Here is a 21,046-nt window from a genome sequence, read left to right as displayed (position 1 = left end):
TCGAGAAGTTAGAGGCCAAAGAGAAACATCGTCTTGCAGGTACTTTCTCGTTAGCTAATGATGTTAGTACCGTAATTCAGGAAGAAAAAAGGAAAGACTAAACCGGCGCCAGAGAATTTCAGACAGCTTTAAATTATGACGGGTCGTATAGCACGTCATGTCGCATCATATCATGTCAAAATTTCCTACATAAACGTCACGTGCTTGTACTGGACATGTTCACGCGGCCTAAACCACTCGAATGATTCCAGTTATTGATTTCAAGGGAAATCACGTTCCATTATAATCTTTTTTTTATATGGAAAGATTATTGAGACTCATATAAAGACTTATGTAAAAAGAAATAAGTCAGGAATATGTTCAGTACTTTTGAAACAGTTAAGACATTTTCTATAGCTGTTATACTATTTGCTATTGAAAAGTGTAGAATACTAATCAGACATAATAACTTAATCAGAAATTGCTACTGAAATTGAAATTAATGAAGACTAATTCGAAATATGTCGATTGTTCCGCCAAAAATAAATATGATACAATTTATCTTCAACAAAGATGGAACGCAAATACAAATATAAAAATAAGGTAATATAATTATAAGTAATAATTCAAAAATATAAAATACAAAAAAATTAGTATTCCCAAAAACTTGAATAGCCTTAGTGATCGAATTAACTGGTCTTTCTTAGTAAATATGTGAATAATTTATGTCATAATTATAGCCAAAAAATAGTAAACGCAAGTCTACGCAGCGCTTTATTCTCTTGCAAACAAACGAATAAACCAAACATTACACAAAACTGCATGACGCTTGCAATGTTTCTATCCAGTGCAGGAAACTCCATGGAGAGATTTATTTCTCTAAAGATTGCGTAGCACAACCCTTCATTTTCCACCTAATTTATGCCACCCTTTACAGAATTTCATTGAAAAAAAAGAACATCGTACGTGCATTTCCAGTTCCTTGAACAAAATTTCAACTGTGGAACGTGATTTCCGAATGGTATGCATACGATTAAACGGCTAGGCATCTATTCACGGTTCGTTCTCGGTTCTGGCTGATAATTAATCGGTCGCCCGATTAGAGTATCGGCCGGCGAGAAAGCCAAGGGAAAGAGAGGAGAACGAGCACGCGGAATGTAACGGAGAAAGAGAAATGGGGACGGAGTTAACGAAAACCACCATTCCATGACGATGCATCGAAAGAGAAGGAGAGAGAGAAAGAGCAACGACTCGGTTCTGGCACGTTCTTAATTATCGATAATTGTAAATAAAATGGGCGACACAACGTGCAATCATCGCCAGCATTTTCTCGAGTAATTGGCCCTACCATGTGAATTCAATAATTCACGCTCTATTGAAACGCACTTCGAGCTCGTTCCCTTCCTTCGATTCTTTTCTTAAACCCCGTGTCGTTCGTGCTTAATAACGTTAAGGCAATAATTAGCAGGGAAGAACGGATCAGGCTAGGTTATATGCTTCATTAAAGTCGATTAATTTCGATGGAAACCTCGTTCGAGCGAGAGAAGAACGAATTACCAGACAATGGTAAGAAGGGTGATGGAAAAATGGTAGAAGTAAGAGGAAATTAAAGGGATGAATGTGTTTTCAAGATGGATTCGAGCTGTGATTGGTTTTGCTCTGACAGCAATTAACCCTTGATGAAAGTTGAATGGATTATGACTCGCGCAGATCTTTTACGTTTATTAGTTTCCAAAATATATTTACGTATGTGAGTGAATATATTTTTTATCATGCAATTTCCGAATTTTTATATTGCAATCTTACTTTTGCTTCGACGAAAAGAAAGTTTTTAATCCTTGGGGGAATATTTTAGCAGAAAATTCAACCATGATATCACATATATCAACAATGTTTCTTTCATATTTTCCTTGAATTTAAAGAATTGTGTAAATATGAAAGAACAGAATTGTGTTGAGAATAATTCAAATGACGTAATACTGTTAGGTTAAATTACAAAGTAGAAAATATATGTCATCTGTTGTATATCGAAGAAGAAGGAATATAATAGAGTATCAGGTTTGATTTGATATGAAACTACAATGGTTAAATGGTTGTTATTAACATTTGTTATGTATCCACAAAGAATATTCAAATGATATTGTTTAAGATTATAAGGATCTTTTTGGAATGAAATAGAAATAGATTCGGGAGGGATGATTAATAGCGTAATTATTGGATTAGGTAGGTAGATGTATACATATATGGGCATAAAGCATTCTGCGTGTGTCAGATATGTTGGGAATGTTAGATTAGAATTAGATAGATTGTACAGATCTGGGTTTAATCTGACTTGTCAGATAAGATATTGGCAGGGTGAGCCTAGATTAAACCATGAATTATAAGTTAAGTTTGAGTTTAATTCGTGTTTCAACGAGATATATTTAGTTATGGCAGGATGCCTTAGCACATTACGGATTTTAGTGGCAACTTTTGATGAAATATTACTATAATTTTCGAGTTTTCCAAAATTATTTTATCGATAATCCATTGAACTGAAGTACATAAAATATCACAAGTATACATATAGATAAATATATAGATAAACCACTCAAAAGCCACATTATTCTATAAATTAAAATGTAAAAGAGAAGCGATGGTGTTACAAAGATTATTTTAGAAAATCTACTTTTAAATTCATGATTTTTCATGTTATTTCCCCGCGACAAATAAACTTATGGAAGCATGTAATGTGTTTTTTGAAAGATTCAATACTAATCATGTACTCGGGTAAAAACAGAAATTAATTGTAGCTGATTTGTTTAGTTTCAAGACATTTGCAATTTCTATAAAAATTTATCGTGATTTTATCAAAGTAATTTTGAACGAAAACGTTATTAATGTTATTATCAAAATTCATGACATTTAATGTAAATTTTTAACAGCTAATATTACACGATTTTGATTTTATTAAATAACTGTGTTGCTTTGTATTTCTAACCGGTAGTAGTTAAAAATTCTACAAACATCGATCTGAAATAAGAAAAAATCATGTTTCGATTTTCTGTTAGTCTTTTGAATACCTGACTCCTTAGGCAAACCACTAGTTCTACTTTGTTAATTGGAACTAGGGTATAGAAGTACTACAGTCAAACAATTTTAGAATCGAATTGCATTGAAGTTCCAACGTTATCATTAGACTACACTATAATATAACCTCGTAGGCTTGTTTTACGTCTACCACGTGTATGTACGATAACAATGTTAGCAAATGTCAATATCGAATTAATTTCCAAATAATAAACTTGTAACGAAAATAAACCTACAAATTAATTGATTCTTCAAGTTATCAATTAATCTTCAATTATTAACTCATGTTTTTAAAATACCAATAACCCGTAAGGAAAAAAATTGCAATTTATATAGTTCAAAAAATTATTTCCACAAAGATACATGTTTCTTTAGCTAATTGAATTTTGAAAATTGAAAATTAAAAAATTCAAAGTTTACAATCATAACGAACTTCAAAAATTACCTTGATAGAGTTTGAGGTTTTCGCGGACTCATTGCTGAAATTACATAATTTTTTAATTATATTTAATATCATCTGAAACAGGAACATTTTTATATTGGAGACCTTTTACTGTTGTTTCAATAAAATATCGTTAATATTTTTACTCGTTTACGTTATATATAATTTTACATTATATATTGTAAAATATTACGATGAATATTACATTTTGGCCCTTTCCATTTTTTCACGCAAGAATTCACGTTTATTGCATTGGCGACGCAATAAAGAATAATATTACAGTGTATGTTATATGGCCCTTATGTGCATTCAAGCAAATTCGGATGCACAATATGGTTTATAATTACGAACAAACGTGACTGCACAATTGCCGTCGAAACAAATGCAATTACAGCGTTGAAATTAAATTCAACAACGCAAACCTATATAAACAAAGAGCAAGTTTGATTATCGAACACCGTACGATTTAATATTTACTTAGACGAATCTCCGATTGCAGCAGACGCCACGTATGCACATTAAGATTTAACTTGGAATTCGAATCACTATGAAACGTACAACGAGCTAATTACAAATCGATTCAGCGTTCGGAACGCCATTAAGTGATGTAGAAATATTTTCTTCGTATAATTTTCATTCGTTAGATTTCGCTACTTCTCTGTTATCGTTTCCTTTTTATCCTTGTATGTCACAAAAGAGAGCGAAGTACATGAAAGCAAGGTATATTTTATGCTTGTGTTTCCTTAGCAATCCTACGAAGTGGTGAAAATAATTTCCTCAGACTCTGCGCAGTACGTCATAAATTACTTGTCTAAGAATCATAAGTTCCTTCAAGATTCGTGCACCAAAACGGAGAATCTTCTCGACAAAATGCAAAATCTAATTGACAATCTACTACGCAAACATTTCTGAAGAAAATTTTATTTGTCGACTACCTCCGGTTTCGGTGTAAGATGCAGTTGTAGGATAGTTCTGTTCGTAAATAAAAATAGAAATAAATTTAAATGCCATGATATTCAACCGTACATTTCAATACAGTACTGCAAACTCAACGATACATGATAATTTACATATAATTTACATATAATCTATATACCATTTACATACAAAACATATTGGAAAAGCTAATATAATTTTACAATTTAACTCATTTGTACTAATGACCTGAAAACTTTTTCTAGAGGTATACTGAATCTCATATTAATTTTGCTATTAATTCGAAATCAATGCTACAGGTACATATAGATTGTGATTGTGTTTAATTCGATAAATTTTTGATTAAAGAATGGTCTAAAAAAGAATTCTAAGAGCTTTCTTAACGGGAGAGTTCTTAACTTCTATGAAACATTAATGATTCTAAATTTTGGTATCGTAAATTTACTAAATTGCATACTTTTAATCAATGAAAATGATTTCAGATTCTATCGAATGTGTTTAGATATTCGTAGAGTCGAAAGAGTTAAGACATATTAACAGAATTTGTTGCTAATACGAGTAACTAAATTTTTAATGATAGTGATATGAGGAATAATCAGATATTTGAGATTATAGTGTAAATGATAAGTGTAAATTTCTACATCCAAAGTTTTAGGTAGACATTGTTAGGAAGATATCCAACAATTCACCTGGTTTCTATTCTATCGATTAAGGTATGTGTAGCGTAGACCGACTTTCTTGCAATTTCTTAGAAATTTTGACGATGCGTTATTTAATATATTAACTATACACGATTTAATTGTTAGGAAGTCTAGCCTTACCGAAATAGAGGTATTCATCTTCAAAGTTTTAAAACGTAATCCTCATAGTAAGCCGCAGCAAAAATAACTTTTTGATTAATTACAGAAAAGCCGTTCTCACAAAGTTGTTAAGAAACTGATGTGTAGAGTAAAATGTCTAAAAGACTCCTTTAAAAAAGAAAAGATTTAGCTTCAACCTCAACATTTTTAAATAAAGTAATATGAGATATGTAATACGTAATATCGGTAATTTCGACGTTCATATTGCCGTGTACATTATGAGATTGCTGTTCTATCCATTTCTGAATTGTTCGTCAGAGTTCGCAACTACAAACTACAGACAATCAAGTAATTTCTTCCTAGTGAAAGAATCTCAGACATGCACGAAAATGTGGATTTCGAGTCTCAGCTGTTTTACTCTTCAGCTGTGTTACTCTTCAGGGATATTGTCTCGTTACAAATACCTTCAGATAAGATGGACAGCTGCTCGAAAATTTCCCAATATCTGTTGTATTCTATCGATTATGATAAAATAGGTGGTAAACCGACCCAACAACCCCAAGGTGTTGCAGGACTCCAGAAGCAAAGGGCTTATCGCACTATCGACGAAATTCCTAGGACGTGGCGGAGCGTAACAATCCAGCTATACTATGGAGTAAAGCTCTATTTATGTGGACTGATCGAGAAACATACAGTTCGTGTCTTCTATTCGATAGAAAAGTAAAATATCTTAAAAATTGTAAATTTAAAGATATTGAAAAAATTAACTTATTTACTATACTAATATTTACTATAATGAAAGTGTTATATGGCATTTATAAAAATTATAGTATTTAACAAGATTGGTATCCACAATAACGCTTAAATTCTTTTTTAGAAATTTCGAAACTTGAAGATTAATATCTTGTAAATTGTAACAGAGAAAAGAATATCTACATTATTAAATAGTCGAGTAACTAATAATTTTCTTCAAACCGACTTTCACAAAAATTTACTTTTCCTAGCAGCGTCACTCTTTTATCGATTCGAGAATATAATAAGCATTCATTGATTCTCCCCTGTATGAACGCGAAGTAGGACCTCGAAGACATTAACAGTAATAGAATCGCTCAATTAGAAGGCAATTCCTTTTCTACTTCTGGTTATAACATGGTGCATATTATAATAAATGTATCATAAAATAGACTCGAAAGTTTTTGGATTAAAGAATGAGTGAAAAGTATCGTAAAGCAAAGAAACAGAAAATATGTAGTTACAAATATATAGGCCGTGGCTGGAAGTATACAAACGTAAAGAAGGCGATTCTATACGCAAACATAAATCAAAAGTTTAGTATAAAATGCTTCTATCCGAGGCTTAGTTTTCAAGAACCAAGTTCTTCTATGAACTTATACATACATATGTAGCTAAGATACGGGTTGGTCGAGTGAAATATCTCCTGATTTTATACTTTCTGATTTCTATCTATAGGTCATGTTAAAGCTGTGGACCATGCCAGAAATATTAAAGATCTCGATAATAGTATAAAATATTAGTCAAATTAAAGACAAACACATTTAGAGTCTTAGAAAAACGTAACGTACTAGAGGCAGTAAATTTATGCATCACAGTAGTCAGACACAGATACTTATACTGTAAGTAGGGAAACCATTTCAATAATTCTTTCATAAAATGTAAAGCCTTATCTCTCCCTGTTTCTTATTTTATAAAGTTGGTAATTATTAAAAATTACGTGCCTAGTATAATTAATGTTTATATCATTTGTGGTACATTTTTATTTAATATATCAGTATAAAACGATTCAACGATAAAAGTTAATTCTCGTTCTTATTTGTATGACATCGGTAAAGCGATTAAAGCCATACATTTGAAGATAATCCACATCGATATTACTGAAGTATGAAAATACTCCGCCAATATTAATCTAAACCAAACGGAGCACTCCATATAAAAAAAAAAAAAAGAAGAAAATTCAATGCACCGTCAATCATTAAGCCACTATCCCACTGATTTCCAATACAACCATTCTCGCATCCGAGTCTGTAACCACACCACATACTCAAAACTGTCAAACCTACCTCACGCTGCAACTGTCCGATGAAAGAAATTTCGTCGTCTGACCCGCGGTCGGTTATTTAACAGTCGAACGCATCGACTTTTTCGGCAGCTTTAACCACAGAGATGACAGTGAAACCGGGCTATCGCTTTCCAGCTCCGTTTAAAGGAATAATTGGAAGAAGTGTATTTTCGAATAACGCGGGGCCACGCTTGTGGAGGATCCGCGCACGGAGAAAATTAATATCGTCGCTGGGGCCACGGTGGACGTTTTCGATGAAGCGTGCAACTGACAAGTGCACTCTGGCTTTTACGGCACGCGACGTTCCAATACGTGGTTCTTGTGCACAGTTCGTCGATTATTTTTCCCGGGTTATTGCTCGATATCTGTGAAAAGCTGCTGGCGCTTTCACTGGTGGCACGTGGTCACGCGCGCGCGATTTCACGTAAAGCGGCTTTCCACGGCGCACAATTTGACGAGCATTAAATCCTCCGGGCCAGACTTCGTGGCGCTGATGAGATTCCGCACGTTCATCTTTATTAATGGACAGATCGGCGATAACGCGCGTTGCCATCGCGCAGCGACTATCCGTTACACGCACGATGCGCTGTCCCGCTCGATGGACATCGAGCTGTAGATTGGTTTATTGATTAAGTGAATGGATTCTCGGACACCAGTGATTTAACCTCGCTTAGATCGTGCTTTCGGTTTATGGCGTTAAGTTGTTGCTACATGTACTATGTATACTGTGCTAGATCTTGGCGTTATAGGTGAGCACTTCGGTTTCGATTTGGACATCGTTTGCGTTTCGGTATAACGTTTATTGGTATCCTAAGTTGAGTCATGTACTTTTTCATTGAATTATTTGAGCAAACAGTGATTAACGGTAATGTTCAGTTGAGTCGTATACATACGTGTTTTATTATTTATTCAAGAAGTGTTTGCTTAGTTATAATAGGATAATGGGATAATAGATATAAATAAATGGAAAAGTAGAATGAGTTTATGTTGATAATTTGTTGGTAATTCTGTGATGAGTTATATACGTATTATAATGTCATTATAATGTATACAGTTATAATGTCAAATTATTTTTTAACGTATAACAATGATACTGACGTATTGATCTAACTGTTCAATCAAATTTTATATTTTATTAATAAGCTCCTAAAAATTGTTTTAAGTGTTTCCATTTAAGATAAACATTTATGCTACGTGATTAAACTAAACATCTCATAGATGCAGAAAGCAAAATAAAATTGTAGAAGGTGTGGGAAAGAATATTGATTTGAGATTAGCTCTCAGTATCCTGTTCTGTGCGTTGACATAACGTGAGTACTAAAGATACTATTTAATGCTATTACTTCAGTATACGTAACAATCACACCGATGAAACGGATTTCAAACGAGCTTATCAAATCAGTAGATATGATGGAAGATTACCGTAGACTGGCACAATCAAAAGCGCTTATCGATATACTGTGGTGGTGTAATAGGATTACGATACTACATTGATGTGAAACATTCTTCCTTTGCCGACCTGTATGATATGAAATGCGTCCGAAGTATTTCCTAGTGGTCTTTGTCGCATCCTAACAATGTACTTTTACCCGGTAGATGAAACGATGTATTCGAAACCAAAGGCTTTAATAATTCATCCCTATGTGTATTTCAATAACAATTTTTTATACTTTTTTTTTGTATATCATTGTGAAACCAGTAATTTTTATTTCGATATACAGTAACTCACGAAAGTATTTGAACACCTTTTACAGCAGAGTAACTTTCATAAATTGGAACGAACGATTTAAGTTTTCTTGTAAAGTTAGGTGGGTTAGTTTACTAGATAACGGTTAAAAAAATTTTGAAAAAATTGGTCAGAATCGGCAAGAAAATGGTATAGGTCAAGTTTACAATTTTTTTAGTTGAACCTGTACTGAACATTTAAAAAATACATTTTTTAGATTTATGTCAGTTACATACCTACATACTGAAAATGTCATCGAAATCGTTTAACGTTGCTTTAAGGTACAAACGATTGAAAATGGTGGAAATCGCCATTTTTCACAAATTTGAGCCTATAATTGTAATAAATCTAAAGATTCTTTCCTGCATAAACCAATTTCAATGAAGCTTTCAGTATGTATACAACTGACATAGATGTACAAAATATATTTTTCAAATTTTCATTACAGGCCCAGATAAAAGAATTGTAAAATTGACTATTATTATATATTTTCTTCGCGATTCTGACTACTTGCAAGTTATTCAAAATTGTTTCTGCACATCATCTAGTAAATTAATTCGTCTAATTTCTCAATAAGTCACTGTATTCTAATTTTCTATTATTTAGTTCGTATTGCAATTCGTTATTAATAATAATCCTATGCCGTAACATTGCCTATTTTCTAAAATATAAAGCACCTATAATGAATATTTCAGACGAGCAAAATATATTTTTAACATATTGTTAATACGATAAATACGGTTAATACAGTAATTAAGCGATTCTCGTTTTCCGTTAAAACAATAGAAACAGAATCAATATTCAATTAAATGTGTTACAACTTCTCATCCTACGAACAATTTGCTCCTGAACTTCCTAGCAAGTAGGTTACGTTTTAGTCCTTCGGTAAAGAAATTTTATTTTATTCATCAACCCGGTAAATTGGACTTCGAAGATCGTGAAATTCCGTTGCATTTCGTTCCACGGACAAATATTTGTCATGAAAGCAGGTCTTTGCGAATGCTGATTTCTCTTCAGAATTAGATTTTATTTAAATTTCATTTTGTCTTTTATTTAATACATGCAAATCTTATTCTAACTACGCTGCTGATTAAGTTGTATAATATCTTATTATTTCCGATATCAGAATCTATGAAATGAAATAATTTAAAAAAATATTTTGTACGTGGAAGCTCTATTTCTATATATCTATAGGTAAAGCAATTAATTTTTTCATTATTGGAATTATCTTAAAATATAAAAAATATATAAATATACATATAAATAATTAGAAAAATATGACAAAAATAAAGTGAATGTACAAAATTACTATTTGCAATTGATCTGGCCATTGCCTTGACTGTTTATTTTAGTAACATTTGTATATTCAATCAATTTAAAATAGTAACTTTAAGTACGTGATATAACTGTTAACAATTCACTTGCTCCCATAACAATATAAACTTCAAAACGCAAAAACTTGTAGTTGCTGAAGCGCAAAGCTGCACATTCTAATCCTTAAAGGTTTCGAACAATATGCTCTAAGTATGAAGTTAGATGTATAGAACTGAATCCATAGATGTACCTTCGTCAGAGCTGCGTTAAACTAATGGCACACTAACTTAACACTGATCAAGTAACACAGTATCGTACATAATGGGGAATTTATGAGAAACTGATAGGGGTATGACAGTCCATAGATCTACATTTGCAACATTGGCTACGAGATCCATAATGGGGTTTTTGATTTCTACCTTTCACATTGAAAATTAACGTAAAATTTGAATTTTCGGTATTTGATATCGCTTTATTAAATTCTAATTAATTCTAATTCTAATTAAATTCTGATTCTAATTAAATTCAATTGTCAATGAACATTAATGGATAAATATTACACATGTAATTACCAGGTATTTATATTGTTCGATTTTCATGTTTGGATTTTATGAAGACAAATTTTCCATTTAGATTATCTGCAGTTATTTCAAGAAAAACGACTTGCAACAGTGTTTTCTTTTAGCAGTTAATAATGATTTACTATTAAATTAATCCGAAACAATTATTAAAATTCATTTGCTCGATCACGCAACCTCAATGGATACATCAATGAAATACAATATAATCGCATTACCTATACCGTGCGAAATCTCGTATTGAAATACATTGAAGAATTTCAATAAAATAAAATAGAGTTATCACATATACAAGGTGTACAATGTTAAAACATTATTGCAATTAACTTATAAATCGCTTACTATATACGACAACGTTTCATTTAAAAATTGAATGGTATCCAGGGCACCATAATACGATGTTATGGATGAATGATGTGGACACAAAAAATATACGGCGATCAATATCGTCTTTCTAAATGGAATCCATATATTCTTGAATGCACGAATAATACATTAAAATCAGATTCCTACAACATCAGTACCCACTATACCATAAAGCATAGCACATTTGAATTCGCGATTCGACGTAAAAGCGTAGCCAAAACCCTTCATCATAGGTTCCGAGTACAAATCGTTTCCCAATCGCGAAACAAGATCTCTCGACTCGATTCGAACAAGGCGAGTGATATTTCTTCGAGAGTTGCGACCATTTGATCGGAGTACGGCTGCAAGCACGCCGTAAATTCCGAGTCATAGCCAAGAACGTGCTCTTAACACGGTAAATTCATATTTTTCCAGGGATCGATAGATCGCCGACGATGCGTAGACCGAACACCAGGCGAGATTCGAAGAAGAGTTGGAAGATGGATCACAGTCACGAAAGGAACACGACAGGCATGAAGGACGAGCCAATGCTGAAAGGCGTCGAGAACGATGATGAACAGGTTGATTTTCAATCGGCCACTGCCTCGTCGCACTTTCACTGCCATTTATTTGCGAATCTTGGCATCGCCGCGATTACTGTCATCTTAGCCGGTGGTTTGTCGACGTAGACCATTCTGTGATCGTTATTACACCTGAAACTGATTAATTCGCGTCCGGATGAGTCTTCAGGGTCACGCTAGTCACTTACAATATACTAGCTACCAACCAGATTGAGATTGTAATTGTACGAAGTGCATCGAGGACCAGCCAGTTAAATGTTTCTTGGACTTTTTGTCTAAGTGAATTCTCACAGATTTGAATGGGAACGTTTTGGAAAAAGCGTATTCTAACATCAAGACTTTTCAGAACATAGTGGGCGCTTGGGACAGTTCACGTTTTTTTTCGAGAAGATTTTATTCTTTCGTTAATCCTTTAGCTGCGGGAGAAACACGTATACGCTATGAGGAAACGGCTGCAGATTTATTGCAGACGTATAATATCGACGAAAAGTTTGGATGTACTAGATATATACACGTATTTTTCAAGGTGGTAAAACTTTTTATATTTTCTTTTTTTTATAATCTACGCTGATTCAGAAAAGTATTTGGGCGCTTACTGTAGAAAACCTTTATGCCGATATTATAAACATTTTGAATTTTCAAATTCCACTGCAATGAGACACGACTGTCATGATTATATTGGTAAAATTTTGAGCGAATCTGAAAATATGCGTAGAAGTAGTGCACCTGTATATTCCGCAGTGTTCAGAGAAGTATTTAAACAGTCAATTATCCATCATGTTAATAAACCATGTTAACCTACAGAATAACAGAAGCTGTTTTCTATGTTTATCATCAGTATCAAAGATAATTGGATAATTTAAAAAATCATATTACATCCAAACATTTTGCCATTATTATTTTGCCGCCAATAATTAAAATAGTAATGTCATGAAAATATGTTATTCGCGGAAAACCGTCTATTGACTTGCGAGTATGTCGTTCTCGATTTTATATTGGATTTCAGTTCAGCCACAGCTAAAGGATTAAGAATAGTATTACCGGCGGACAAATTACTCAACAAAACTGCGCGTTTGTTTAAAACAACGGAGCTTGCTCTGTTTCTTCCTCCATGTTCTATCAGAATTTAGTAACAGTCTGAGTATACATTTTATTTCGGTTGAATAAACATGTATCGATGAAACGTTGTTAACAGTTAATTTTGTTAGAATAAAAGAAAGTGTTGAAGACAAAGTTTTCGTACAGATTCGATTCTTGGTTCAAAAACTTCGAGAGGATATCTTCAAAATTTCTAATTTACGTATACTGTTATTTGTTCTGAAATACCTAAATCGATTGGACTCAACATATTATATTTTCCTACGTTCTATTATAATTTATAATAATGCTTAAAAATATTATGTGATACAAAATCTTAAGGAGAAAAGCTTTTATGAAGTCTTCGCCTGTATTTACTTTTGATAGATTTTTATACATGTAAAATTGTTTATAAAGTTGTTCGTACCCTTATTATAGCATTTATTAATTTTAAGATCGAAGTATTTATGTAATTTATATTTCGAACGTTTTGTAAGTTTCCATTGTAAAAAACGCCGACACGAAGCGAGTAGTTTCTCGCGAATATGTAACGCTTGTACCTAACCTACATATGTATATGTAAATATCAGTTTCGTGACGTAGCGACATGCCTTTGCTTTACGACAATAATTTTTTCGATTATATTATAAACGAAGCCTATTATTTGTAACACGCAACAGTGTAAAATTCATTCCTAAATTCGTAAAACCATATTCTGGTCGCATTATAGTATCGCATTAGTGTCGTTCATGCCATATTTTTAAGCAAAACAAAATATTTAAGAATGTAAAATATTTAAGATTATTTAAATAATTTATTTATTTAATTCCTTCTTTCCTTATAAAGCTTGATTTCTTTTATAAAATTTCATTTTAAATTAGTATGTACATACGGAGAACTCGAAGAATAAATACTATAATTATTTAATTATATTGCTTTAAATTATGTTAGAGACTTATTTCAAGTACTGCATACTGTTTGACTGATTCTGATTCCATCATAAACAACATAAAAGTATTGAACACAACATTGTTGAAATTTTTATAAAGATGTTATTAATGTTCAAAAAGAAATGTATATCATGTGTCATGGTATAAGTTGTTAGTTATCAGAGCAGACATAGTTCAAACATCAAATTTTATTCATGCAACAGAGTGATGATGATAAAGTGGTTCTGAAGTAGATGGCTGATTTAGGAAGGTTTATTCCACTTACATTAATAAGATTCAATATTTCGCATTTTATTTAAAACTTGCGGTATAAATTTTAATAATTCAGTAATAATCAATATTGTTTTCAGCTATTATAAATATTTACAATCAGTATCTATTGAAATTATAATTATTTATGTTTCCTTCACGCGAAGAATTAAAGATTTTTCAAATATTTAGTACAATTTTTGAGTAATTTCTAACATAATTTTGCAAGAATAAGTATTATGCAATAACCATAAAAGCATAGTTTTATCGTGCTCTAAAATTAATCGTTCCAGGTAGCGAAGGCTTTCTATGGTTACATACATGCGATAAGTTTGTCCACTTCAAAGATAAGCAACAAACACAATTCCAAAACTCGACCAGCTAGTTCAGAAACACTGTTTGTTCTCTACATTCCTACACTTACATTTTCGTAATGGGTACAAATGCAAATGAGTTTATGAGAGAAACTGTGACCTCACTCCCTTCCAACAGCTTCATCGTTCCATGAATGCGTTCACAAGTACTGTACCCAATAGTTAACGATACGATTATCCAAAATAGTACGATACTGATACAATATCGATTAATGTACCATAGGCACGTACTGCTTACCCGAGCAAAAATGGAGTTTCCAATGCATATGTTCGAGCATATAAACTAAAAGAAGGCTGGTACACGATTATTCTTCCTTTAATTGATCTAATTATTTATGACGACAGAAATCTCAATCATAACCAGAGTTGCTATTTTATTATATTGTAAAATTAGAATGTTATGAATTGTGATTTAGGAATTACAAAAAAAATTCAAAACAGACAAAAATTATGTCAATTAAATTTTGTCTATAAAAGTATAAATTTTTAATTAACAATAGATTATTTCTGAAAATATTTACTAGAAAAAGCTTAAATTAAGAAAATTTAATTTAAGAAACAATAGAAACAAAAACACATAAATATATGTATATGTTATTGTTACATCAAATCGTCAGAGCTTTTTATTAACTCATTCCCTTCTATCAACCTGGAGATATTTCAAGAAAAATTGTATCTGTATACCCATTTTCATTTCTCCTATTTATACTAAAATTACATATCGTAATTAATTATACGAAGTTTTTAAATGTTCATGTGCATATTTTTTGTATTATCAGAAACTACTCGTAATATATGTGTATAGGAAAGAAATCTTCTCAGTTCAGAGGGAATTGTTACAAAAAGGTTAAAATCCAGATTTATCTTGGATTTTGGAATCGGAGAAGTGGCACTTGTGATTGTTTGACTACAGATTGCTTTATACAAATTCATATTTTTATGAACAACATTGAAAAAAAAAATAACAAACAGAAATTTGTCTCAGAGTATAAATAATATAACTTTATTTTAGATATTTTATATATATTGTTAAGATTTCAATTTTTCATGAATGTAAAAGCCAATCCACATTAGAAAATATCTTACAAAATTTTTTGTTTTTCCCTGTTACATTTTAAATTCAAGTAACTTGATCTTTGCTCGGTAAAGCAATACACATTGATAATCCGAGTAATATTTCAACGTACCTCGACCAGTGCATCGTGCATTCCTTCCATTCCTCGAGTCGACGTTCGAATGATGGTAAATCAGTGCAAGTAGAGCGAATTGACCTCATAATCCGCCTGTACACATACTCTTAACGTTGACGTTGCTTTTTGAACGCGTGTTTGGCGATCATCTTTCGGCCTTAAACAAAAAAGTAATAAATCAAGGATAATGAAAGAAACGACGAAACTGTGCATTATCACATCGTTCTTTCTAGCCCAGCTTTCAACGATTTCTCGTTGTATGTAATATATAATAGAATGTGTGAGAGCTAACGTGATCTGTACGCGATATGGATCGTTGCTTTCAACGCATAGAATTATACGTGGTATATTGTAAAATAATAGCGTGTGTACGATAACGTGTAGACTAAGCCTCAGGGACATGTAAATATGTTAAGCTGTAAGACGATGTCGTGTTAGTTTTTGCATTTGTGATCACATTGCCACTTTTCCTCTCCATCCTCCCCATCCCGTGTAAATAAAATGTATTCTATCGTGTACTTGGGCAATAAATGTTAGACAATCGTACAATCCATGTCTTTGAATTATGTATATCTCACGGTTTATGTTAGTTTTGAGTTATTTGTACGATAAATACGAAGAATCATCTTTCGAACGCTTTGAAGCGTATTTTTGCAACGTTTTTAAATCTATAAATGGTGTACGAAATTTTCGAATTTTATCGTTGGAAAAATGTTAAAATATTTAGTTTCGTTGTTTGTTGGTATTGCAAATGGGAGACTATAATAAGGAAAGGTGTCTTATATTTTGAGGATAAATTTCGTAGTAAATTATTTTCATAATTGCATGTAAGTTGATAACTTTTCTGTGTCACAGAGAAATATAGTATCAAATAGTAATATTATTATGATACTGAGTTCTGTACTTTCACGTAATGTTTCCTCAAAGTTTTGAACAAATACAAAGATTAAAGAGGAATTTTTATTTTCGTAGGACTCGAATGAATCTTAAAATATACCATACCAAAAATAAATGGCATTATTCAATTATTCTAACTATTTAGTCATTTATTTAGGAAAATAATTAGTTGCAGATATATAATTGTTTGTTTTAAGTCAGTGCATAATTATGGTGAAAGAATTGGATACATCCTTAAACATGGTTGTAATTTAATTTAATTTTACAATTCTTTATGTTATCTCAAACAAAAGATATAAAACTATTTAATGATAAAGATGTAGAGAAGAAGATAAAGAAGAAGTGAGTATTGAAATTAATTAATTAATTAGAATCTGAATGTATTTAGACGACTCGTAGTATTCTACCCGTGTGCGCCAGAGAGTGAAAATTATTATCAAAATATAGTGTGCGTATTATCTATTTGGAAAATGTGTATTCTTCATTTGCAATACTATATCTTATTATTAATCATAAACTACTATCCAATTTGTATTCTGTATCCTATTCCCTCAAGGGAATTCCCGTGGGAGAATAAGGTACAGCAGATCGGAAATTGCTAAGGATACTTAACAGTGTCATACTTGATTTTTAAATAATTTTATCTATGATGAGAATTTTATCTATGATGAGAAATAGTGGAGAATACTATATAAGTTGTGACAATAATTTAAAATTCAGGAAGACAAAAATAAAATTGTGAAATGAGTCTGTTAGATTTATACGAGGCTAGAGATATTTGTCAAATATCTTAGAATAAAGATACATTAAAAGTTTGCATTTATTTATTGGAGGAGGAAAGCTAATATGTGAACTGAAATAATCATATTCGAACATTGAATTTACCATCAAAGAAACTAAATCATACTACTTACCAACCGTAGGCAAGGATGATTGGATGAGGAGATCTTGTTGGCCTTGATATGATTACATTTTAGATTTATTGTAAAATTATATAAAAAGGAATAAATCATTAATTTCATTATCAGAAACAGATGGCGCAATTGCTTTTGATGACATTTGTTACAAATAAAGAACATAATAATTTTTAATTAGTAGTATATTTTCTTAATTAAGAATATCATTATTTTAATTGTTATATATTACTGGTGTAACTGTTCGAAATCAATGATACAGCTGTTTTAAATTAATGGTATGTTGTTATAAATTAACAATAAAATTGCTTTAAATTAATAGCATAAATGTTTTGTATTTAACGGTATATCTTTTTTCGATCCGAACTGTATGATATTTCCAGTTTATATTACCTCGCACGCGAGTTCGATGCTGCGTATATTATGCAAGGTGATGTATCCTCAACAAGATCAAACAAAAGTTAACAGTTCTTGTTATTGCTGATGTCATAAAAACCGATTTTTCCATTATAACACAATCACTTTCAAATGCTATAAATTAATAGCTCAACTATTATAAACTAATAACTTAAATGTTTTAAATTAACGGCTAATTGTTATAAATTAATGGTTTAATTGTTATAAATCAATAGCTTAAATGTCATAAATTAAGAGTTTAAATGTTATAAATTAATAATTTAATTCTTATAAATTAGTGGCCCAATTATTATATATTAATAGTTTAATTGACACAAATTAATCGCTTCATTGTTATAAATTAATGACTTAAATGTTATAAATCAATAGTTTAGATGTTATAAATTGATGATTTAATTGTTATAAATTATTAGTTTAAGCGTTATAAATTAATGACTTGAATGTTCTGAATTAATAGTTTAATTGTTATGAATCGATGACTTAAGAGTTATAAATTGGTAGCGCAAATGTTATGGATCAATAATTTAATTGTTAAATATTAATAAATAAACTGTTACCAAGCAAGTAAACTCTTACCTTTGATCTTCATTGTATGAGAGTTCACGCACAACTAAGTCCGTGCGCGCCTTGTGTGTTCCCTATATATTCAATGTCACTCTTCATAAGGTTACGATCTTCGAATCGTAACAATCTTTACCGATGCTATGGAGAATAATTTTACATTATAACACAATCAAATTAAAGAATTTTTTAATTTTTATTACAAATGGGCGCCATAAACAATTTATTACAATAATCATTATTATAATTTTTTATTGTTTTTACAAATTAAATTCAAATTAGATTAAATGTTTTTACAAGTTAATTCTAAGCATATACCGTGGTTCAACAATTAATTATATTTATATATTTAATTAAATACATTAATATATTTTCACACACACAACTCTGATTTACTTTCTAGTATAAAATTGTATTAAAGTACTGTTTTATTTCAATTAATAATTTAATTACTTACGTTATTTTATTTAATAACTGATAATTATTGAATATCTGTGATTTATATTTAATATACGATAAGATCTCTTTTATTTGAACGTGACGCAATACAAATTCATATAAGTTCATATAAGATCACACTGATTCTTCTTAGTAATTACGATTTCTCGTTTCTTGTAATAGTAGTTTAAGTTCAAATAAGTGAATTTAATTACCAGAAGCTTATTTAATCGAGCTAACTAAATTTTTGTTTAAATAAACGGAACACGTTGATACGGACTAATTACAATCAACACGACGTTGTAAATTCTAGAGAGCGTAAGAAACACTCTGATTTGTCTCGAACTTAGTATTTCAGACCGTGAGGTACTAAGTTTCATTTAATATCACGTTTATCATGTCCTGTGTCAATACTGTTACTATCACAGATAAGATAAGAACTATATCTAATATCTTATGAGACCTCGTGTCGTAAATTCTGAAATACCGACTATGGTGAACATAGGAATTATATTCAGAATAGAACATATCGTAGAACATGATAAAGCTAAATATGAGTAACTGAGCGAAAGGAATCTTCAGTTAGTATGACTCGTATTTTCATTCAACTATTAAAAATACAACAAGATCTTTCGTATGGAAATTATTTAATTTGATCGGAGATACTTGATAGTATCTAAATTTATTTAAAAATTTGTTATTTGTTATTTATAGGGAAGGATACCATACGATGGTACTAATAAAAATTCGACAATTCTAGCAAAAGTTCACAAATTCATATATACGAATTATCCGTAGAACTATGATCAGTAGATTCAGACAATACCCTGCAGAGGTCAGACACGGGCAAGCTTCACTCCAGAAGCAGCGATTGATCGCGAATGAAGTTCAGCACTTCCTGCGAAGCTCATACATAAATTAAACCGCGAAACTTTTCTGCAGTATTCATTTAACTTCGTAGTAATTGAAAATTGTTACAACCACCATTATTAGTCTTAACTTTAGATTTTAGAATTTCAGTATAAGACGATTCCATTTCTATTGCACGTTCTGATGATCGATGCTTGGATTTACTATGGTAATCAAACTACGTAGGTACTTTACATACTTTTCATGAATTCATAGATAAATTACAATAAATGAAATGTTTAAATGAAGAAAGTGGAATAGTTTTTCTTTCATAATTACTAACATATAGATGCTTTTAGTAAATTAAATTTTGACTTTACTTGGGATAGAAACATGGTTACATGCATACATATACTCATTAATTTTCATCTTAACACTTCAATTATTATCATATTTAGTGTACTTACACACACTGTTCTATTTCGGACGATGATAACCACTAATCTACAGACTTATACACACTTATAAGAAACTGAGACACAAAAAGATATAAAACATCCAAAATGTACCATTCCTCATAATTGCAATAATATACAAAAATACATGTACTATAAAATAATAAATAAAACATAATGGTTTAGCTTCCATTTCTTTACTCGTGTTCATAGAAACACAAATGTGCATAGACGTTCAGTCTAATGATAAATATATCAAGCTCAATGAAACCCCATGAAAGTAATAAGATGTAGAAACAGAAAGCAGACAAATGGATAAACAGAGATTTCTCATACAAACATTTTTCTGTTTTCATTCCCTTGCATATTTCATTTCATTTCTAAAGCTCGTGAAGTTGCGGAGATCGACATCCAAGAAGCAACGTTAGCTCGCTACAATAACGATATTTGGGAAAGAATTATTATGGAAGTTGGCGGAGCACTTTCAAGTAACGAGGGGAAAAAAGGGCTTTTCTCCATAAGCCAGCTCGTACATCATCGCTGCGAATCCCTTTGGACGGTTATGGAACGAAAGAAGCTGTGATAACAAAGCCAGCCCTCCTCCACCGATAGAAGACCTCGTAAACAAACGATCCTTGCAACATTAAAGTGCTCGATAGCAAATACGTGGCCATCCTTGAATCTCAATTAAACCTTTCACTCATTCTCGCCGATTATTTCCTCAAGGAAATGAAGCGGATCATGGCTATTGACATTCAACTACCGGCTTGTTTGACTTCGCCACGTGAGTCTACCGATGATATAGGTATGGAGGCGCCTGTACACGTA

The 21,046-nt window shown here is 31.4% G+C and overlaps 1 protein-coding gene and 1 long non-coding RNA gene across 3 annotated transcripts in view; one reads left to right on the top strand and one right to left on the bottom strand.

Annotated features, from left to right (window-relative positions):
- The window catches only part of LOC117163531 (lachesin), a 158,745-nt gene extending 146,790 nt beyond the window's left edge, over positions 1 to 11,955 (top strand). For both annotated transcript variants that reach the window (XM_033345878.2, XM_033345877.2), the window contains exon 8: positions 11,702 to 11,955. In XM_033345878.2, coding sequence (XP_033201769.1) covers positions 11,702 to 11,955 — 254 coding nt within the window. The remainder of the gene's footprint in view (positions 1 to 11,701) is intronic.
- Positions 11,859 to 18,529, bottom strand: LOC143303165 (uncharacterized). The gene is made up of 3 exons (XR_013059192.1): positions 18,492 to 18,529; positions 15,685 to 15,844; positions 11,859 to 11,985 (listed from the first exon to the last, which is right to left on the bottom strand). It is a non-coding gene; the product is annotated as an uncharacterized LOC143303165 (long non-coding RNA).
- Positions 18,530 to 21,046: the final 2,517 nt, after the last annotated feature.

The sequence above is a fragment of the Bombus vancouverensis genome, chromosome 9 (genome assembly GCF_051014615.1).
Source record: "Bombus vancouverensis nearcticus chromosome 9, iyBomVanc1_principal, whole genome shotgun sequence".
In the NCBI taxonomy this organism is placed as follows: Eukaryota; Metazoa; Arthropoda; class Insecta; order Hymenoptera; family Apidae; genus Bombus; species Bombus vancouverensis.
This window is presented reverse-complemented; position numbering and strand designations above follow the sequence as displayed.